Source organism: Acanthochromis polyacanthus, chromosome 7 (genome assembly GCF_021347895.1).
Source record: "Acanthochromis polyacanthus isolate Apoly-LR-REF ecotype Palm Island chromosome 7, KAUST_Apoly_ChrSc, whole genome shotgun sequence".
NCBI lineage: Eukaryota > Metazoa > Chordata > Actinopteri > Pomacentridae > Acanthochromis > Acanthochromis polyacanthus.
In genome coordinates this window covers 25857534-25872731 of record NC_067119.1, presented here as the reverse complement: position 1 = coordinate 25872731, position 15198 = coordinate 25857534, and the positions used below count along the sequence as shown (strand labels likewise).

At 36.9% G+C, this 15198-nt stretch overlaps 2 protein-coding genes across 11 annotated transcripts; one reads left to right on the top strand and one right to left on the bottom strand.

Annotated features, from left to right (window-relative positions):
- The first annotated feature begins 1694 nt into the window (after window positions 1-1694).
- Window positions 1695-3246, top strand: zgc:153044 (uncharacterized protein LOC751678 homolog). The gene has a single exon (XM_022197724.2). It carries the CDS (start codon window positions 2341-2343, stop codon window positions 2884-2886), a length of 546 nt encoding a protein of 181 aa, XP_022053416.1. The 5' UTR covers window positions 1695-2340; the 3' UTR covers window positions 2887-3246.
- A 1908-nt stretch (window positions 3247-5154) lies between these two features.
- On the bottom strand, window positions 5155-12166 carry tgoln2 (trans-golgi network protein 2). Of its 10 annotated transcripts, none has more exons than XM_051950364.1 (5): window positions 11953-12166; window positions 9166-10040; window positions 8042-9099; window positions 7161-7244; window positions 5155-7069 (listed from the first exon to the last, which is right to left on the bottom strand). In XM_051950364.1, exons 2-5 carry the CDS (start codon window positions 9359-9361, stop codon window positions 7064-7066), a joined length of 1344 nt encoding a protein of 447 aa, XP_051806324.1. In that variant the 5' UTR covers window positions 9362-10040; window positions 11953-12166; the 3' UTR covers window positions 5155-7063. The 10 variants fall into 10 exon arrangements, with proteins under 10 accessions (XP_051806324.1, XP_051806325.1, XP_051806328.1 ...); XM_051950365.1 differs by having other exon boundaries at window positions 8042-9033; XM_051950368.1 differs by having other exon boundaries at window positions 8042-8805.
- Between the last annotated feature and the right edge of the window lie 3032 nt (window positions 12167-15198).

Below are 15198 nucleotides of genomic sequence, written 5' to 3'. Positions count from 1 at the left end.
TTTCCAAGGCCTTCTTCATAGCTGACAGACACATAATCCCTAGAAAAATAATCAATCACAAATTTGCTGATAACTTCTAACTCGCTGGTAAGAGAAAGCAATTTCAAAAGAGTGTATCTCAAATGGGGGACAGTCTTTAAGCTGCATATGAGAAAAAAATAAAATAAAAAGAGTGAGATAGACTGGACAATAATCTTAGCTGAACAAAAGACTTGTTAAACAAAAACTTAGTTCAGTTATTGTACATACTTTGTAGAAAATATGTGGTCCACACTTACCTGGTTTTATAGCAAATATGGGATTTGCAAAATAAATAAAGTAATGCTGACAGTGAGCAATGTGGTACAATTAAGGACATTGTGACATTTTCAAACTGTGCTCAGTTTTTGTTAACTAAAACTAGACTAATTAAATTACTAATAGTAATGTGAAATGTTATTAAAAAGCCCAGGATTAGCACTAAAAAAAAGCAGGTTCTAGTAACACTGTACCATTAACATGAATGCATACAGTAACAAACAAGCTTGAATACTTGAAACAATAAAAGGCACTTTAAAAATGACCTCATTATACAGACCATTTTTACGAAAGAAAGTTTTGAATTGAAAATATTATCAGTTGACAATTTGTCTGTACATCAACTCAATCATTTTTCAATTTTATAAGTATAATTATCATTACTGCCAGGAACATTTCAAGGTAAATGACAAGTCACTTTCAAAAATAATAAGTAAGTTTATCTATGTAACAGACCTGAAAGGAATCTTGAAATCTTGAGGCTCCGCATTGCCTTTTTAGCAATGCAGAGTTTAGCATCCAAACTTGAGTTTGAAATGTATTAAAGCCATCTCTGTGATCACTAAATGCACATGTGAGCTTCAAAGGCCTGCTGTTAGTCCAGTGTAAACAGAGCTGAGGATTTCAGAATCTCTGGTAACAGCAGATGGTATAAAGAATGTAAAATCAACAGAAAAAACTAGTGTTTGCTTTCTTCTTGACAATATTCCTTCACTAAAGGACAATCAATATTTTACCCTCGAAAGGAAACAGAGCATTTCTGTAGAATATATATACATATAGTCCTATCTTTAGGGAACACAAACAGGAATCTTAATTACTGCTAAAACTGATCCTGTCACTGAACTGTTTGGTCAACAAAATGGCATAAAATAGAGAAAGATGCCCTTTCTAATCTCCTAAATGACTAAGGTGACAGTTTCAAATTGTTCTTGTCTCATCCCTAAAAATCCAAATCTAAAGATAGGTATTTCTAGTAATGGAAAACAGAACAACCAGCAGCTCTTGGCATTGAAAATCTGGAAACCAAGAATATTTGACAATTAGACTTTAAATAAAATGATGATTAATTTCCCACTTCAACTGACAGGGGTCATAAATCTAACATTGTACTCAACATTTAGTGTCTGGCTACTCGACTGTTAATGCAACCAGTTAGTTTTGGCATCAGGCCACTCTAAGGCCCCATCGTCACCAATGACTGTCTAAAGTCTAAAATTAGTCTGCTATTACTAAGTCCAATGGTTATGTAATCTGTTCTATTTTAGTGAGTCTATAACACTAACTACAACACATGGCTGTCACTATAAATAAGTCAAAGATGACACTAAAAACAGATACTGAGAAAACAAAAAGCTGCATAAGTGGGTCAATAATGACACTGTGGGGATGTTTCCTCTAAATATCTTGGTAATGATCAGTTTATATTCCAGGTATTCCTCAAAAAAATGTTTTTCCATATCATTCCATTTAAATTTTTAAGTTATCTTTTATATTTATACATTTACATTTAATATTTATATTACTACCCTAAGCTCTTAATCACTGATAATATCATACAAGAGATGATAAAGTGCACAAATTTGGAGGAAAAAAGTCAACAATATGGATGATGATGTTCTTGTTTAGCTGTGCTGTGTAATATTCCTCTTTTTCAATCATCAAAATGTTCAAAATCTGTTAGAAAGTGAAAAATAAACATATTTCAAACATGAAATCATTCTTGTTTGGACAAAAATGTAATATAAACAGTTATACAAATTACTATTCTTAATTAAAATGACAAAAATGGCATAAAAACACACTGATTCTTATAGGGTAATTTTTGACCCACTTATGGAAGAGTGTAGTGTCAAATAACTCTTGTATCTAAGTGTTTTACATTCATGATGAAAACCCCACGCAGCTGGGGGCGGCAGAGTGCGAACTGACACAGTTTTGTCCTTCCTGAGTCGCCGTACCCACTGTACCAAGCTGAACCGCGGTTCCTCAACTTGCAGTTTTTAAGGAGGAAACTGTGCATGTTTGAATTCCACAATATTTATGCATAAATCGAGTCCTGCGGGTTTGTCAGGCCTGTGCCGAGTCACCGACCATCTGTACCTGAGTAACCAGAGAGCGGCTAACGATGCCTCCCAGCTCAGCGACCACAACATCACCTGCATCATCAACGTTACCGAGACCAGGACCAGCAGCTCCGCTCCTCCAGGGCTGGACTACATCCACATCCCCGTCCCGGACTCCCCGCTGTCTCCTCTCAGAGATCACTTCGACGAGGTGGCGGACAAAATCCAGAGCATCGCGGAGAGCAGCGGCCGGACCCTAGTTCACTGTAACGCCGGTGTGAGCCGCTCCTCCGCCCTGTGCATGGCCTACCTGGTGAAGCACCGCGGCCTGACGCTGCTGGAGGCCCACCGGTGGGTGAAGACCTGCCGCCCGGTGGCCAGGCCCAATAACGGCTTCTGGAGGCAGCTCGTCCAGTATGAGGCGGAGCTCCGTGGGTGCAGCTCCATCCAGATGGTGTCCTCCTCCATGGGGGAGATACCAGACATCTATGAGGAGGAGGCCAAGAACATGGTACCAATGTGACGCTGCTCAGCGACATGTTTGGTCTATGTTCCCTCCAGGTTTCCATAGTAATCACCAGGTGTAGAATTATTATTTTTTTCGGTCAAGTGCACTTAAAGATCTCTTTCAGCTATGTTTGAAAATATGTACAAATATTCTATTGATAAATAATTTGTGTCTCAGGTGTTGTTTTTTTCAGTTTAAAAAAGAGTAAAGTTTGATTGCCTGACTACAAAAGTATTTAAATTGCATCTGACTCTCACTTGTTTTAAATCCCAGCTCAAGACTTTTCTGTTTGCCACAGCTCTCCTATTATAGCTTATTTTAAATTGTTTTAAGTGCAAATTGTAATATTATTTTTAAATATATTTCTAATTTTCATGTTCTTTTCTCTGTCATATTTATCATTTTAATTGTGCGTTTTATGCTTGTCTGAAAGTTTTTAAAGTTTTAATGTAAAGCACATTGAGTTGCCCTCGTATGTGAAATGTGCTATACAAATACAGCTGCCTTGCCTAAATCTGCCCCCTCCTTGAAATAAGATAAGATAAACTTCATTGATCCCACAGTGGGGAAAGTTCACCGTTACAGCACCTCTAAAGGAGAAAAAGTACAAATGAGTACAAGAATAAATTAGAAACACACAGTGCAAAAACACAGAGAACATTCTATACACAGATGATTTTTTTTTAAAGAAGACTATATACATGAGGATGAGGATGAAAGAGTTATTGCACATAAATGGTATGCATATGTAAGGGAAAAAGTGCAGCAGTAACATAAGTTTATAAGGCGGCATTGTAAAGTCTGACAGATGTTGGAATAAAGGACCCGGGGAAAGAATTCTCCTTTTTACACTTAGAGTGTAACAGTCTGTCACTGAAGACGCTTCTTAATGCTCATGTCGTCCTGCGGGTCAAAATTGACCAGTTTTAAAGCTTGAAAATGTGGGAGAAAATATACATATTTTCACAGTAAAACTTCTGATGTTCACATTTTCAACATTTTTGGGAAATCTTTGAACATTTTTTGGTGGGAAAAAAGAAATGTTAAAGACGTTTCTTAGGAAAACATCTTTAATTTTAAAATTACTGGATTTTGGTGGATTTTTTTGTAAATGTTCTTAAAGAAAATATTAGAAGTTTTACTGATATATATGTAATCACTTTAGATATTTTTAGGATTTTTTTTGGAAGATTTTGACTAATTTTTTGAAAATATTTACAAGAATTTTCTTGCTAAACATGGGGTATTTTTTTAAATGAAATTTTTAAGGGAAACTTTTAAGGAATTATTGGAATTTTCTTCCTGAAGGATTTGGAAATTTTCAGAAATTTGTGGATTTTTTTCAGACAAGAATTTTTTAATTTTTTTGCTGCCCGTAAATGAGGACAACAGGAGGGTTAAGGAGTTCACAGTCTGATGCATCTGGAAATAATGGATCACCAAACATTGTTGATTTAAAGACCCCTGATATGGAAATTCTGCGATGTCGAGAAAAATGAGGATTCAGACTCAGACACACTCCGGAGAAATCAGATGGCTTAGGTTAAGAGTGAGGTTTACTGACGTCAGGAGAAGTGATACAACAAAGCAACACGTTCATGTGAGCATCGTCAGCATCAATTCTGAGGATTCGAGATAACCTGTCTGCTCAAGAACGTGAACGAGACAATACTTAATCATAACCAAGTCATGTTTTAGTACAGCATTTGTCTTAGCAGCATCTGCCTTTCTCAGGGCCATGTTAAGGACAGAGAATCTAGACATGCTTACAGCCTCAGTTTGGGAGAAGCAAATAGGAACAAGGGTCAAAGGTGATAACCTGTAGGCTAATCTGAGGTAACCTATAGGATCTACAAGCTACAGCTACAAGGAAATACCTCAATGAGGGGAAAGAGAGTAATTTTCCTTCACAACCCCCATTAGCTGAAATCAAGTTTTTTGGTTTGGTATATGGTGTGTTTGATATGAGCGAAAAATGCAGTGTGGGATTATTTCCCCCCTAAAAACTGCAGCCCACTGATGATAGTCTCAAAAACACAGACATGCTGGGTTTCATGGTACAAACCTGAAGAGTCAATCCTCACCACTTACAGGATGCAGCTTTCTGTACTGTTATTGTTCAGAACTGAGCTACATGTGCATGGCTGAATTACTCCAATGTTAAAATGTACTATTCTGGATTATTTTTATACTGTTGTACTGATACTTTAAGTACCTTATAGGACTGTATATGACAGTGAAACCACTACAGCAACTGAAGGCAGTAAAGAAATCCAACTCGTATGAGGCGAGAAAGTACAAAAAGCCTTTATTTTTAGCTTTCAGCCAGATGTGCCATGATATATTTGAAGGACAGCAGTTTGTTTTTATGGACAGTCATTTTGAACAAAGTGAAACAAATACCTTACTCTGAATTATTTAGCTCGATGGTTGCGATGTTTTCAAATTGATTCTGGTGCCTGATTTCACTGAGAAAAACAGGAACATCTTGTAACAAAAATATATTATAAAAATGCTCAAATTTTATATTATATTTTTTTTCAATAAAAAATATATTTTTAAACACAACATGGACGTCCTTCTGCCAAGAAACAACTGACTTATTTTACTTTTTACAGAACTGTCTTTCCGTGACCACCACCTGCTAGAAATGGGGAGCTAATTATTGAAAACAGGCACAATACAAGAGCAGCACACTGAATCACAGTAAAATCATTCACTATTTGGCACAAGTCTGTCATCACTGAACAGAAGCACACATCTAGTCTAGAGGAAAGATGAACTCTTATGTATTAGTGGTCAAATCAGACACATTTTTTCCAACACTTCACTCCAGTCAAAACTATTGACTGCAGGCCATTTCCTGTTAAAAAAAAAAAAGTATGTTACCCCAACCAACAATTCAGACTAGAGTTCCTATGCAAAGCATCAAGTGGTACAAGCTACATATGTTTATCCAAAACAGGAATAACTGGCCACACGAGTGTCAGGCAGTCACAAATTAACAAGACTGACAGTTTTCATGAAATACAATATTTCAGTAATTCTACCACAGACTTTTCATGACAGACAGTATGGAAAAATAAAAAGGTTTTACATGCATAATCAACACTCTAAGACAAGTTTAAATTCAGTCATTTAGCTCTATTTTAAAGGAATATAAGTGATAAAACTCATATGTATGCTAAATAGGAAGCTACAGCTAGCAGCCTATTAGCTTAGCGTAAAAGCCCACAGAAGCTTAAAGAAGTGGTGCAGCACATAGCCCCTTGCAAAACTGCATGTTTTTGTAAAACTTCAGCTTTTTTATGAGTTAAACTAAATGCATACTACATATTTATTACCAACATTTAGCAGTGCCGATTTTTGCTACCTTCTGACAGAGCCAACTTAGCCGTTTACCCATTTCCAATCTCTGCTAGGCTAAGCTAGCTGGCAGCGGTTATATTTGCCAGGCAAATATAAGAGTGGTGCTAACTTATTTTTTTACTTAATTCTCAGAAAAAAATAAATGAACATGTTTTAAATTGTTAAACTACTAACTAAGCATAGATGTTACCAAATTAGTTCTTAAATAAACCCTTTAAGAAGCTGGAGTGGGTGGGCCCAGTGCTAGCTAGCATCTCATTTGGAAAACAAAGGTTTCTAATACATTCATTAGGCTACAACCACATGATTGTGAACAGGAGTAGAAACCCCACTATGATACTACTGCACATCTAAATAGAATCTTGACACATTTTATAGACATTTAAATAACTTCAAAGAAACAGCACAGGGCCAGAATTGTACAAATAGTCAAATGGCTTATTTCAGTACAAAGTGCAATCTCTGATGTATCCTACGAAAAAGGCTAGAATTAAACAGCTAATTTGCTACTTAAATATCCTGAGTCAGGACCTTAGTCAGGCCAAGTTACAAGATTGCCTGAAAAGTGGAATAACGACACAAGTGCAAAAACAGCATGCTCATTTTACCCTCACTGCGTCTCACTAATTCCGTCAATAAGGCAACAGTGTTATCTGCATAGTCATGCAATAAACATCTAAGGGTACAAAACAGAACAAAGTCCTTTTAACACAAGGTGAATTCTATGCAGAGTGCACCAATAAAATATTTAACACCAGAATCCACTCTCTGTCTTCTTATACACCGAACAGTGCACTTAGCTGCTTCGGGCAATGGCTTGAGATCACATCTGAAAGAAAACAGAAAGAATTCAATACATTAAGAATAAATTTGTCATGAAACACGATGGAGGAGGCAGTTTCTTTCCATCAGCAACTTACGTGTTGTTCCAACTTCTGGTAATCTCCGGATTTAGGTCGACGTGTGGATCTGGATCTCTTTCCTTCCAATGCAAAGGCAATTATCTGGGAGTAAGAAAAGAAGACAGAGAAAGGGAAATTGGAGTTTTAAACCAGTTTAATTTGCCGTAGGAAGTCTGATCTACAAAACAAAGACTAATTAGATTAAACCTGTAATCAATTACTAGAACTGAATACAGTATTGGGAAATTAAGTAAAATGCTTTGTAAAAGTGCTTTTAACAAACAGACATTTTCATAAATGTTTTTATAGCCTGAAATTAAATAAAAATAAAACCACAATGTGCTGTATTGACACTTCCTGGTAGGCCGACTTTGGCACGCCAACTTGCAGTCTTAAAGCTAAACTGAGGGAACCAGACACTGAATCTATCTTCTTTTCTTACCACACAGATAAAAAAAAAGCAGCATCGATCTTCTCATCTAACTCTTGGAAACAAAACAATACCCAACCAAACTGTTCTTTTCAGGTGTCGTTTCTTTTCTTACAACAGGAAATGTGCCTGCAGTTCACAAGCTGACCGTATGTTCTAAATACTCACTGTGGGTACATGATGTGGTGTGACCCGTTTTATTTTTGATGTATTTTTGATGCAGAACTACTGTAAAGCTGCCCAGCAAATATTCATACACCTAAGTTACACAATACTTCAATCATCCCTCTGCACATTGGAGACCATACTGAATAGATCTACATCAAAACATTTGCTGGAAATTCCACTTCCATGCGCATTTGGTGCAACAAGAACATACTAGACAAAGGTGCAAGAACTGAAACTCAATTATGGGTCAGTGGAAGCAGGAAGTCACTTTCAAAGTGGTCTTAGTGGCAAACAAAAGTACCTTGCGCTTGTTGTGGTAAGTTATGTAGAGGATTGCCACCAACACAGCCGTAGAGACAAGGTAGGCAAAGAAATGACTGCTTTCTGCTTCATCCTTTAGGACAGATAGGTCATCATCCATGTTCCATCCTTTATTGCTTTCCTTGTCACCTCCATGTCCTTTTGTACCGTCATCTTTAGCATTTACTTTTTTAGCATCGTTTCCTTCTGCATTTTCTCCTTTACCAGGCTTTTCCTTTGTAATTTTGTCTTTAGCTTTCCCTTCTTCAGCACCCGCTCCTTTTCCCTTTTCTTCTTCTTCAGCACCCTTTACATGTGCATCTTGTTCTTCTTCAGCACCCGCTCCTTTTCCTTTTTCTTCTTCTTTAGCACCCTTTACATGTGCATCTTGTTCTTCTTCAGCACCCGCTCCTTTTCCTTTTTCTTCTTCTTTAGCACCCTTTACATGTGCATCTTGTTCTTCTTCAGCACCCGCTCCTTTTCCTTTTTCTTCTTCTTTAGCACCCTTTACATGTGCATCTTCTTCTTCTTCAGCACCCTCTCCTTTTCCTTCTTCTTCTTCAGCACCCGCTCCTTTTCCTTTTTCTTCTTCAGCACCCGCTCCTTTTCCTTTTTCTTCTTCTTTAGCACCCTTTACATGTGCATCTTGTTCTTCTTCAGCACCCGCTCCTTTTCCCTTTTCTTCTTCTTTAGCACCCTTTACATGTGCATCTTGTTCTTCTTCAGCACCCGCTCCTTTTCCTTTTTCTTCTTCAGCACCCGCTCCTTTTCCTTTTTCTTCTTCAGCACCCGCTCCTTTTCCTTTTTCTTCTTCTTTAGCACCCTTTACATGTGCATCTTGTTCTTCTTCAGCACCCGCTCCTTTTCCTTTTTCTTCTTCTTTAGCACCCTTTACATGTGCATCTTGTTCTTCTTCAGCACCCGCTCCTTTTCCTTTTTCTTCTTCTTTAGCACCCTTTACATGTGCATCTTGTTCTTCTTCAGCACCCGCTCCTTTTCCCTTTTCTTCTTCTTTAGCACCCTTTACATGTGCATCTTGTTCTTCTTCAGCACCCGCTCCTTTTCCCTTTTCTTCTTCTTTAGCACCCTTTACATGTGCATCTTGTTCTTCTTCAGCACCCGCACCTTTTCCTTTTTCTTCTTCTTTAGCACCCTTTACATGTGCATCTTGTTCTTCTTCAGCACCCGCACCTTTTCCTTTTTCTTCTTCTTTAGCACCCTTTACATGTGCATCTTGTTCTTCTTCAGCACCCGCTCCTTTTCCTTTTTCTTTAGCACCCTTTACATGTGCATGTTGTTCTTCTTCAGCATCCTCTTCCATTACATTGTCTGTTTTATCCTCTTGTACATTTGTATTTTCTTCTTCATTGTTTTCATTGACATCTTTTTCTTTTGCCTTTGTCGCTCCACCATCATTTCCGGGGTTTTTTTCTACTGCATTTTTCTGATTGACATCCTTTTTGTTATTGACGTCTGTAGGGGATTTTTTCCATCCGACTTCTTGTCGTCGGTTAGCTCCATAGCCTTTCCATTACCTTGCGCCGTTCCTGATTTGTGTGCAGGATCCTGATCACCGTCTTTCTTCACTATCTTCTCTTTGTTCCCATCTGCTTGCTGATTTTCAGTCAAACTTTTCTGCTCTCGATTCTCATCCTCTGATGTTTTGCCTTTTCGATTCCCTGTCTGACTTCCTGTATTAGACTCCACCGGCTTACTGTTTGTAACTGGTTTGCTTGTCTCCTTTTCGCTCTTGTGTTTGTCAGGTTGACTAGGTGGTTGGGCATCTTCTTGCTTCTTCTCAGGAATTTCAGCTTGCACTGTAGGTTCACTCTTTGGTCCATTATTATTATTATTAACAGGTCTTATGTCAGACGGAAATGCGTCTCCATTGGCATCTGCTTTTGGGGTTTTGTCTGCTGAAACGGAGCCTGGTGGTTTATGGGCTTTTTTAATTTGCTGACCTGAGTTGGTTTGATCATGTTCGTTTGGAACTGGAGCCCCTGTAAATAAAAGCAATAATAGTATCAGTAGAATTTAAATAACGGAGAATAAAATGACATATAACAATAAATGTCATCATCATTATGGCTCTGAATTCTGTATTAGTGATCTACAACAGACATCAGCTTTTTTGTCCTCATTACTTTTTTCTTTTCTTCCTCCTCTGCAAATTTTAAAATACTGGTTTCTACATCTACTTCTGTTATTCACGTTTTCTGTGTTCTTCCTCAGCTTCCTCCACATGATTAAATTAACTCAGTTTATTTGTTTAGACAATTAGATCACATGATGCAATAAGCATCATAAATAATGGGCTGTAACATTAAGGCAGGAAGCCCACACACACTGCAACACTAATGTGGTGCACAGGGTGAACAACAACAACTGAAATTCATAGCGGTTTTTGTCTTCTGTCTATCTGGTATGACACTTCATACCACAGAAGAGTGATACCACTCATTTCGTTAATAATTATTTATTGTTCAACAGCATCTTGCTTTGTTTACTTTCATTTAAATTATAAGGTCTTCCTGTGGAATGTAAGCCAATCTAATATTGCCATTCTGCCTTCTCATCTACCTTAAAGTTTTCCGGTGGCGTGCTCTGAAAATGTCAACAACACATTAGAAAGTATAATAAGAGTCATGTCATAGCTGTTGTACTAGATCGCATTTGATTGTAAAAGAGTACTTGTGGCCACTGAGTGTGTCAGTGTGTGTGTGTGTGTGTGTGTGCGTGTGTGTGTGTGTGTGTGTCAACCCATGTGACACAGAGTATAATATAACTAAGTTTATTATATTTACTCATCAAGGCTGGATTACCATCAAGGCAAAGCCAAGAACAGCCCCATGGGGCAGTGAGCTAGACAAGTTAGACTTGGTAATGTGAAATTTGAAAATTTTAGGTTACTGCTTTAGATTACAGCCTGCGACTTACAGCAAAATGAATTCAAATTATTTGTGTATGACTAGCGTTTGAGCACATTACATACCAATATATGCTTGTATGTATGAGGAAACAAGCTGGTTTGCCACTCTACATTTGAAGAATCAGTCAAAGACAAAGCAGATTACCTACACAGGACTAATTTCAAAATTGAATAACAAATAACTCTTGGATGGACCAGTATCACAGGTTGGGAGAAATTTGTGCACCAATTATCGGCACAGTTAAATGAGCTTCACAATTAAAAAAAGACCTGAATAAGTATCCACCAAAGATTTTGCTGGTGACGTGAACACCGACTGACGACTTTTAACTGATCCCAGTCAAGTCAAATTTCACATGTTCCCTGTAGATAATAATGCAACTTACAAAAAGGAACTGGAGGTCTTTTGTTATTCCTCTTTTTACATGAGAATGCCCATTCTACCCTTATACATATGTAAAGTATGTATTGATGTGTAATTTATTAGTTAGAAAGTTATACTATAAGTTTGGATTTTTTTTTTAAATTAAAGAAAAATGTATATGATCTTGCCTTTAAATCTGAAAGAAGGGTAATTTAGTCACATTGAACATTGATTCATGTCACAACTAACAGTTAATGTGGGGGAGACTGAAATAGACTGAGGCCTATTATTTTCTGACTAAACTGGGGATTTCCCAAAATGTTACAGACTTTAAATAGCAAAAGCTAACAAGATAAACACGGCAAATTAATCTTCCCACTTGTATATCGCTAACGGTCTAATACACCAAATATGCAGTGAAAAGCTATTTTTGTATTGTTTAGACAGCAGGGACGCGGATTTTGTCAAGACTGGTATTCAGTGAGTCATAAACATGTCTAATGAACTGATTATCATTTAGTAAAATTCAATCCGGTGCTTTGCTTCTCTTTTCCAAGTAAAAGGAAGTGTCGTTGTGCAATATGGGAATTTGCTCCAAAGCAAATAAAACTCCTCTCACCTGTGACCAGACAGCCACACAGAAACACCGTCAGCAGCAGCAGAGAAGTCCGCGACATGTTCATTGTGTTCACACGCAGCAGCGAAACACAAACAAAATCTGTCTAATCTAATCCGTCTCTTGATGCTCTCACCGCAATCCGCGTTGACAAATACAGCTCGACACAACGCAGGTCTCTGATAAATCCTGTTCCTGCTTCCGGGTATGAAGGGACCTGTTCTTCTTCTGCGCATGTAAACACAGAGAGGGAGCCCTGCTACCCCCTACAGGTGGAGAGTTTACATTACACGCATAAATCTGTGAAAAAATATTTTTATGGGTCAGTATATAATTGAGGGACCATGGGATATATTTTGCATACACTTTTATTAAAAGTAAAAAAAATAATAATGTTTTATATGTTCATTATGATCATGTCTTTACAAATTCCATGATAATTTATTATGAAAACAATTGCTTATATAATAAAAAATGACTGGATATCACTAAATGTCAACTAAATAACCGTATTAAATAACAATTTAATAAAAACCACCTTCTATTTGGCTAAACAATAATAAAATGAGCTTTTTCAAAATAATTTTGATTGTGTTCTTTTCATTAGGTTGAGATAATCATGACAGATATTTCCTTTTTGCCAATATATTAAATTTTACATGGAAAATAACAAATTGTATCTGTGTCCCTGAAATCACTTTCAACCAAGTTACCCATTACAAAACACCTCTCCAAGAAGTATATTTATTCCAGATTACATGACCTGCTCCCCATGATGTCATTTCCTCCTGAATAAAAGACTGGAAAGACTCCAAGACTTTCTGAGTTTTTTTAATATAAAGTATTGTGTGTCAAGTGTGGATTCGTCGCATGTCAACAAGTTTACTACAATATCCTAATAAATTACTTTCAATTTCACTCAGTTCATTATATAATATTATATAATATTTTGGAAGAAACTTTCTCTAAAAATGCCATGTGGTGTTTGGTTATAGGTGGCCATGTTGACTTTAGGATTGAAATCAGCAAAAATGTCAACTATGATACCTGTCAACTATGTTACAAAAATTCCCACAATTATATATTGACCCTTATACAGTCTGTGGATTTTTGTTGATGTGTGCGTACTTGTTAGAGCAATCGATGAAACTGGAGACAACATCTTTGTATGCATCACAGATTATCTGCTTGATTAATAGGGAACAATACTGCGAAATCTCAGCCTTGATTTCAGTTTAAACCAGGTAAAGTAGTATCGTAAGAATCTTTTGCAGGGTTTAATCACACCAAAACTGACACTATAGGGTCTTGATTCCAGTATTTACACTTGTTTCCACATCACAACCCTCTTTACTTGAGGGAACTTTGACAGACCAACTGTACTTTATTAATAATAATAATAATAATAATAATAATTTGATTTAGCTATTTCATCTTGTTATATTGCATGCTTAGGATCTTACTTATTTTTTGTAAATTTGTTTTCCAGATTGGTCTAATTTGACATTTGTTTCATTGCAAAGCAGCTTCCAATTTGTTTTTGAAAAGTCTTATATAAGTGAAGTTGTTAATTTTTTTTAGTACTTAATGCATTAAAGTCAGTCCCATTATTAGGTGCCCCTAAATCTACGTAAAGGTGTATGGTTGACCCTCAAATGGGAACAAGTTTGACAAGACAGATTAAGTCAAATCTTAGTCATGTGTATAGCGCATTTAAAACAACACCCATTGAGAAAAAGTGATTTCCAGTACGTTGTAAGAAGTGTATTTCAAGTAAAGTACATTTCTGAATGTTTCTGCTTTAATTAATGCAATTTGCTTTTGTGAATTGAATAACATTATGTCCTTTTACATTGCTATTCTAGTTTCAGCAAAAATGTAAAATAAAAAAATTAAAAACAGGTTCAATACTTCTTTAGCATTCTGTATCAAGCATCATAACATCCATGTTTCATTCATTTTTTTCTGCTGCAACTCAAGTGGCATTGTTTGCAGAGTAAAGAAAAGGTAAGTCTAGTGGCAAAGTCGGCCTTTATATTTCATGTGTTGGAAAAGCAAATGCTGAAGTTGAAAAAACATAAATTTTAAAGATGATTTTCATTAAAATTAACTTTCAGTAAGTGATTTAATTTAAATCAGTGCAATAATTTGCTAACTTATTTTGGAAAACCCCAATTCAGCTTCATGTTGCCAATTGACGCAGTTCATTTAAGTTGGTACAGCAAATTTCTTTTTTCACATTACAAGTGTGCCTTAAAAGTTTGTATAGCATACAAATATATTTTATATTTACGACAAATTATACTGATTAGCTTCAAAGTTAAGGTCAAAATAGGTCTAACAGGTTGCTTGTTAGGAACCTACAGTGAAGAAAGGAAGAACTCAAAGAATCAAAGGAATTTCTACGTGGAAGCATATTTGTGACAGTTTCCTTTAAACAGAAAGTGACCTCTGGCAGAACAAGGTTCAGGGAGGACAGTCATCTGCCTCAACCGGTTAAGGTGAGGGTCAAGGGGAGAGATCAAAGGAAAACAGCGACAAACAATTAACATGATGACATAACGCTGGACAGGTTGGTGGGACCTGCAGATGTGGAAGTACCGGAATGGACGCCTGCAGGAAAGTAAAGGGAGAGAACGGATGAAGAACGAAGTATGAGAGAGAGAAGACACAAAGCCGATACCATGAAATAGTTTATAGAAATGCACCAAGGAGGTGACTAGAATCACAGAAGCCTTTAATAGAAATACGTGAAAACTGTCAAACTATGAAATAAAACTGATACAAAACGATGAAAGAAAGTACGAGTGGACATGAGCAGGGCAGCTTCTTCAGTTCTGATTTTGAACTGTCAATGACGGGGCAGGATTTAATGTGAATTGGGAGACTAGTCCTTATCCTGGGTGCACTATAAATCCTTGTTATTGTGGTTTTCAGGCACAAATGAGGAACTGATAGGAGTAATTGTCATGATGACCGCTCCAAGTGGGCATGAGACCTGAAATGGAAAGTACAGTTCACCTGTCTGTAATTCCTAACGGCTAGACTGTCAACAGTTACCCTTAAAGTAATACTTTTCCTTGCCCTATGGCAGCTCACATTGTCTCCACGTGTTGTTAAAATGCTCTACGTATGGGTCATTAAAACAGTGAAGATGCAAAGCGTCTCCTTCCCTTTTTCAGTATTTGTCATTTCCTTCACACACGCCTGCACATTTAGCTATGTGTAAGTTTTTAAGGAACCTCAAGT

Bases quoted from the DNA above. Each gene is read 5' to 3' on its own strand.
- zgc:153044 (XM_022197724.2), top strand. From the start codon at position 2,341: ATGCATAAATCGAGTCCTGCGGGTTTGTCAGGCCTGTGCCGAGTCACC.
- tgoln2 (XM_051950363.1), bottom strand. From the start codon at position 9,361: ATGGAAGAGGATGCTGAAGAAGAACAACATGCACATGTAAAGGGTGCT. The intron at 7,245-8,041 runs GTACTTTTGTTT...TCTTACTCCCAG, and splicing joins CTTACCACAACAAGCGCAAG to ATAATTGCCTTTGCATTGGA.